This window comes from Amblyomma americanum, chromosome 10 (genome assembly GCF_052857255.1).
Source record: "Amblyomma americanum isolate KBUSLIRL-KWMA chromosome 10, ASM5285725v1, whole genome shotgun sequence".
Classification (NCBI taxonomy): domain Eukaryota; kingdom Metazoa; phylum Arthropoda; class Arachnida; order Ixodida; family Ixodidae; genus Amblyomma; species Amblyomma americanum.
In genome coordinates this window covers 17,429,371-17,436,980 of record NC_135506.1, presented here as the reverse complement: position 1 = coordinate 17,436,980, position 7,610 = coordinate 17,429,371, and the positions used below count along the sequence as shown (strand labels likewise).

Below are 7,610 nucleotides of genomic sequence, written 5' to 3'. Positions count from 1 at the left end.
TATCGTGGACGTTACCTTGTTTTATTAGCTTTGAAGCGACTAGAGTCTGAATAAAGTATATATATATATATATATATATATATATATATATATATATATATATATATATATATATATATATATATATATATGATGTTTGCCAACTTGTAGAGTGTTGAGACCTCGTGAAGCTCTTCAAGCTTTTTAGTCGTGTACTCCTCCTTTTCAAATGGAATAAAAGTTCATTGATTGATTGATATTTTTTTTACTTTACTATGTCCTTTTTTATTCACACCCAGCCATGAGCTCTTTTGAGGTGTATTTAGGTACTGCGTTTAAATTTCATCCTATAACTGGCTTATGAGTATGAATAAATCAATGCATAAAACAATCCTTGCGTGAAACTATTTCCGCAATACACGCCTGATTTTTGTTGAAAATACTCCTTTACAAACATTTTTGATCGAGGCAAGAGGAAATGTCACGTCTACCGCCATTGCTGTTTTCTTCATTGAAATTCGGCACTAACACTGCTGAACCATTCAGTTTTACAGATTCAGGGCCTCTGTTTTTGACACCATTCATAAAAAATGGTTCCATCGATGAAGCAAGGAATCAAAGCCGAGTGAACCTTTTCAAAGAAAAAGCGAATGTCACAGCTTACTCTGGTTATATCACTGTGAATGAGACAACAGGGAGCAACCTCTTCTTCCTTCACATAGAGGCACAAGTAAGTATATCCCCGTGAACAGCACACTAGCAGCGAACATCCAATCGTTAATAACTCTTTATCATATCATCGTTCCTAGTTTGCTTGCATTTAATTGTCATGCTATTGATCGGAATTGAATAATTCTTACGTTCGCTTCGCAGGTGTTTCCAAAAGGCGATACATGTTGAAAAATGCATCATCATCCCGAGCCTAACTACTCCTAATGAGCCTGTCCAGGCGTCGATGGTTCAGGCAACAAATACATATTTACCTCCAGATGTAAACTATGTTAGGATGTTAAATTTATATTAAGTTGTTATACACACTAATTGCATCTCTGCTTTCCTTATAAAGCAAAATGATGCATAAAAGTGACTTCCGTTAACTTCAAAAAAAAAATGTCAGTGCAGTCCGGACGTTTGCTACACGGCTTTACACTTATAGTTAAGGGACGAAGCTTTTGCGACGTTCGCAACGTCGGTGCATTCACTGCTAGGAACTGAATCCTATGACGTAATTAATTCTCATGACCTGGTTTTCTGGGTGGTCGTACGTAAGCAGGGCGAACGCGAGACTCCGGGATGCCAGATTACCGATTGCGATACAGTGGGCCTTTACTGCCTCAATCCGTAAAATCAGAGCGCGCGCGAAGACCACGACGCACTGAAAGCAGAGAAACCGCTCATCTAGAAATCATGTCAGCTTCGAATGAAACGCGAAGATAGATTAAATTGGAGCTGCGAAACAAAAAAAAGTTTGTTTGAAGGACACTGACAATTGACCCGCCGCGGTGGCTCAGTGGTTAGGGCGCTCGACTACTGATCCGGAGTTCCCGGGTTCGAACCCGACTGCGGCGGCTGTGTTTTTATGGAGGAAAAACGCTAAGGCGCCCGTGTGCTGTGCGATGTCAGTGCACGTTAAAGATCCCCAGGTGGTCGAAATTATTCCGGAGCCCTCCACTACGGCACCTCTTCTTCCTTTCTTCTTTCACTCCCTCCTTTATCCCTTCCCTTACGGCGCGGTTCAGGTGTCCAACGATATATGAGACAGATACTGCGCCATTTCCTTTCCCCCCAAAAACAATTATTATTATTATTATTATTATTATTATTATTATTATTATTATTATTATTATTATTATTATTATTATTATTATTATTATTATTATTCACTGACAATTAGTGCATTTCATTTTGTCTTTGTTTACAAGAGGACAGCTGCATGGAATTGACTCCTATAAGAGAGTAAAAGGTCGTCTAGCGCACTCTCAATAGGGGCATGGTGTGCTACCCAAGCCCAGAGGTAGATTTCCATGGTTAAAATTACGGAATGCTTACTGTTCGCAAGGGAAGCAGATTCCCTCTTCCAAACATGCAAAGTTCCTGTTGTTGCTAAGATCTTAGCAAATTTTCAATCTCTTCGAATTGCTTACCTGAAGATTTACGGTGATGCGTTTTAAAGTCTGCTTCCATCACTAATGTAAAGAACCAACTGTTTTAAGCTTGGAATATGCCTCCGTTGCACTCTGTATATTTAGTGACCGAAATCTTCCTCAGGCCTTGGGCAGATCCCTGCCCCTATCAGAGAGTGCCCTAGAGGTCCGTTTATTCCTTCATAGGGTATTTCATGCTTACAGCATAGGCATTCTGTATATTCCTTTAAAGCAGCCAATTCTTATGGGTTGTTGCCTTGGAAATAAGATTTGTCTGTACGCGCTTTAGGTTCCCGCTGGTGATATAGCTAGGAAGAGAAATCTACAGTTGACACCTCTTCGCAAACTGCACAAAAATTCATGTTTTTCGGCTGAGTCGTGCTACTGATAAGTCATGATAATCTGGAACCTCCAGGTCGTTACCATTCTATAAATTGCAATGCGTTGTTTAAACATAGCAAGACCGAAGTTATATATGTGTCACTGGCAATCCATTACCTCGACAAAGCTTCTGTGATTTTGTGTGGCCAGTGACTTCTTTGCGTTTCGCAGCTAATCGGAGAGCGACTTGCTATGTATACCAAAAGCCAGACAAATTTTTCATTATCATCCTTGACGGCAAGATATGCATCGCAAATTCCAAACAGTTCGGCCATAAATCACGAAAGACCAGAAATTTGAGCAATTCCTATGAGAATCCGGTGAACGCGTGCGCGCTCTCGTTGCTGGGAAGGGGGGGGGGGGGGGTTACCAGGGGTTTAAACGATGCGTACGATTGGTAATATATAGGGATCGATTCGTGAGATCGCGCGCAAATTACATAGATAACGTACTCGTCGCGAAGGCGCAACACGCAGCCTGCGAGTTTGTAATTATTGTGTACGTCAAAGTGGCGTGGTGTGTGTGTCCATGTTGTGTATGCAAGTGAATGCTATCGCTATGACGTCCTCCTCAGCCGTTGAGCTCGAGCTGATGCCTCGAACGGAGCCTCTACTCTGAATTAGGCCAATGGCGTTCGTAACTGCTAGCCCCATAACGTCTGAGCTGGACGGGCATTTCGCCGCGTCTCCATATCGGACGTTTTGGTCAGACTTGTATTGGCGCAGAAGTGCTTTGACTCTGGCTGTCCTGCGGCCGGCGTGAAGCTCGGAGTTCAGGCTCTTCGCGGCTAGCGCTGCTCTTAACTTAGCTGCTGATTTGGGCGGGATGGAATTTGTACAATTAGGCTGGCCACGGCTGGCGCAAGCGAATGAAAAGATAGAACTGAGTAGTTATCTTGTTCTGTCCTTGGGCAATCCAGATGATGATGGTGACGTTTGCGTGAGCCATGCAGATTACGATGGCCATAACACTGCAGTTATTTCTAACTCATATATCTGCCGTGAATGACCAAAGTTACACGGTGCTTAAGGGACATTCGAGAGTAAAATACGGAGTCATACCAGGTGCAAGTTTGCTCTATATTCACACATGTATCATTTCTCGCCCAGGTGTAAAAACGTTTCACACTGCGCAAGCTATGGCCTCTGCATTTTGACTCCAGAAGTGAACCGGTTTTTCTTTGTCAGAACTGACATCGTAGTCCGTCATGTACAAAACGCGTAAAGTTGCTAGCTCACCTGTCATCAACACAGCCGCAATAACTAAACTGTATGTATAGTTTCCATGATACAAGAGAGTTTACATGAATATTGAACACTTTTGCAGAACAACTCTTCGACGGCACCGCTAATGCTGTGGGTTCAAGGCGGCCCTGGTCACTCATCCCTTTTCGGCCAGTTCCTACAGAATGGTCCAATCGGCATCAACGCCAGTGGGGGTCTGTTCCACAGGAATCTCACAATACAAAAAGACGTGAACATTCTATATCTCGATGTGCCTGTGGGTGCTGGCTTTAGCTTCACCCGAAATGTATCAGGTTTTGCGAGAAGTCTTCAAGATATCACGGTGGACATCAGAGAATTTTTGCGCCAGTTTGAAAAACTCTTCCCCAAGTATATGTGTCGTGACTTCTACGTCGCTGGAGAATCATATGGAGGTGGGTGTTTTTGTGCTAACATTCTTAAAAAACAATTACGCCCAGCTGCTTTCCTACTAACCTGCAGTTAGTTGTAAGGGTAAAATAATCCTGTTATTGTTTTAAGGTTGAGATATTATTGACTAAAAAGTAGAAGGAAAGGCAACAACATGCCCCTGATGGGATCTGAACCAAAGACTTTCGAATTTCACGTATGGTGTTCTACCAGCTCGTGACACAACTTTTAGTGGCGTTTACCTTACGGCGGTGCTTGTTCTCCGCACATCTTTTCTCCTTCGAGCAAACGAGCCTATTCTAGGGAAGCACCAGTCTTCTACGGCTACATTATTTTCTGTCATTTTGTTTTCTACTTCGGATTACCTTCCAAAAAGGCTGAGTTTGCTGCTTGAAATAATTCATAGCAATATTACTAGGAATGACGGAGCGACGATCAGAAATTCTCCAAGGTGCTCTGCACCTAGGCCAGCATGAACTCCTTACTGCAAAACGCCGGCACAAAAACGACGGAAGTGCATGGAAGCGCACCTGGATCAGCCTATTCGGTATCAGGCGAGCCTAATGGCTTGCCTCTGTCACTCTATCATTCCTGAGATCCTTCCCTGAGCACATTCTTACTGCCACCTAAATATTTTCTTACGTATAGCTGGCTGCACTCACTCTCTCCAATCTACCATCACACGTGTTATCCCTGCAAAGTTATTCCACCTGTAAAAAGATCAAGGCCGCACTGTTTAGGCGTAGCTTATATTGGTGTTGGTTCAGGTTCTGGCAGTTCCACGAAGCCAACAGTAGTTTTTAGCTCTCGGAAGCTCATCTCACCGCTCAGTACGAGCGTCTCACCCACAGCTCCACGGGACGTCATATACTCGACAAGCTTGGAATAAGCTTTGAAACGACCGTCGCCAACAAGGCCCTGCTTCCGTCCCACATCCACAGCAATCTTATCGTCACCCCTCTCCCTAAAAACATGCACCCAGAGTATCATGTCGCTCGCCGCAAGGACAGGGCTATATCTTTGCATAAAAAGTATTTAACAGATCGTAGACAGTGTTCTACCTCGACGCCGCCGAATACTCCGATCGCGATGCTTTTTCGCTCGCAGTTGTAAAGTACTGTGGACGGCCGTTGGTTGCGTGCTCCATTTCCGTCAGATCGTCTGAAGAGGCCGAGGAGGCGGTCATTGCCTCGGCAATGGTCTCCACCTTTTTAAACCATATTCAGCGACTGTTAATCTGCGATTCGTAATATAGCCATAGGCCGGGCCTCCCCCGTCACCCTATCTCTCCTACACTCCACCATGGACCAACTCCACTCCAAGTGCACTCATCCCATCCTGGGAACGAGGCGGCCCACAGTCATGCCCGAGGATTCGTCGACCGGAGTGTGGTGTCGCCCGTCCTGCGGACGGCGAGAGATCGTATGGTTACATTTCATGACATAACCCTGCACTACCGCTTAGGTAGGCTTCTATATCCCCCCGCACATATTTCTTGAACCAATTCCCAAGAGGTTGCGTGGAGGCAATAACAAACGAACACCTTCCTCAACCCCGCGATATATGCCCGCATGTACCCTGGGGTTTACTCTCCCTCCTGTCAACTATGTGGCCAACGTGCCACTCTATCCCGCATACTCTGGGCTTGCCCTCAGGACTCCCCTCCGCGAGGGTTGCAGCTCTCGAATCCAGACCAGTGGGAGGCCGCATTGCTCAGTTACGACTCGGACACACAGATCCGGGTTGTGACAAAAGCCCTAGAAGTCACCGAACACAACGGGCTCCTGACCACTTGATGGGGCTCCCACACCATCTTCTACTTTTGTCGACGAAAATAAAATTTATCGTCCTCCTCTTTTTTTTTCTTTGCTTCGTCACAGCGTTAGCAGCATCGTCGCCGCCTTGTACTCCATCATAGCTAACAATTCTGGACGAAATCATTTTTGAGCGGGAAACCGTTTACGAACGCAAATTTTCACGTAATCAAAGATTTCACTATAACAATGAACATACCCATAGATCACCCCACGGCAGTCTTGCTTTTTTGTATTAGCGCTTTGTTATCGTCAAGAGAGTTCCCCATTTATTTTCTATGGCTGTCTTAACTGTTCGATGCGATCCATGGAAACGCTTTAAAAGAAAGATTTTGCAACGTATCAGAAGAACAGACTATTTCCTTCAATATTTTCATAAAACTACCTTATATTTTTTTAATTTTCAAAACTTTTTTCCGGGAAAACTGGGCATGCATGGCATAATAGATTTTCATTTTGTTTCTTGCAGCTAGATACGCCGTAAGCCTCGCTCGCAGTTTGAAAACTAATCCCAGTAGGAACATCACCCTGAAACTTCAAGGAACGATTGGCGGCGTTGGATTCTTTGGATCAGTGTTCCAGACCGCGGACTCTAGTAATTTTCTCTACGCAGCGTCGATGCTCACCAAACAAGGGCGTGACGAATTCGCTGCTCAATTTGAGTTGATGAGAAACCTCACTAGCAGCCACAATATGACGCAATTTGGTATGGCTGTACGCCTGTTAGCCCAGACGATATTCAGTGCGATGCCTCCAAATCCACCAACATTGTTTGATAATCTTACTCTTTACAACAACCACGCTAGTGCTCTGTACTCGGCGATACCACCTCACATGCTACAGTACTTCGCCTATGTTAATAAGAGTGAATTCAAGAAAGCCATCCATGTTGGCGAAGACGGTCACTTTCAGTTAAAAAATGACAGTCTCATATACAGCCTTGTTCTTGATCTAGCATATGATATCAGCCCTCAGATAGAATTTCTTCTGAACGAAAGCAGGGTTTTGTTCTACACAGGCCAAATGGACACATTATTTCCGGCAACCAACCTGCAAGCCTACTTCCGGTCGTTGAAATGGGCGCATGATTCAGAGTACAGGAACGCACCTCGCGTTCCCTGGACGCCGTACGATGGATGTCAAGGCATGTGCGGCTACAAGATCACTGTGCACAATTACACCGAGGCTATGCTCTTGGGCGCGGGCCACTACGCGGCAGTGGACAAACCTGATGAGGCCTACTATTTGATGAAAGAGTTTATTACTCAGAATAAATAAAGTAAGTTCAAATTGCTCAAAAAAATTGGCGATTGAACGGTAGGCAGCAATTCCCCAGTTTTTTTTCAGTATGCCCTTGGTGATCGACCCCCGGTTTTAAGCTTGTTTTCAATACTTGTTGCAAAGATGCTGCCTTTTTCGGACGGAGCTTTTTCTGTAATTGTGTTAGCTTTCCTGTCATTTGTTGTACTTATTCATATATAAGTCAAACAAGCCAACCATTTTATTTCTAACGGAAAAAAATATTGAATGCACATCACGCTTTCAGTTACCGGTTTTATTACAGTATAACTAGCGTCGGAGGTTGACAGGGCAGAAAGAGCCTTCATGTTGTGGTTTAATGTTCTGTACGCATTAAAAAT

The 7,610-nt window shown here is 44.3% G+C and overlaps 1 protein-coding gene across 1 annotated transcript; it reads left to right on the top strand.

Moving 5' to 3' along the window:
• The first annotated feature begins 457 nt into the window (after positions 1-457).
• Positions 458-7,296, top strand: LOC144108056 (venom serine carboxypeptidase-like). Its single transcript, XM_077641337.1, has 3 exons — positions 458-709; positions 3,831-4,161; positions 6,698-7,296. Exons 1-3 carry the CDS (start codon positions 458-460, stop codon positions 7,246-7,248), a joined length of 1,134 nt encoding a protein of 377 aa, XP_077497463.1. The 3' UTR covers positions 7,249-7,296.
• Positions 7,297-7,610: the final 314 nt, after the last annotated feature.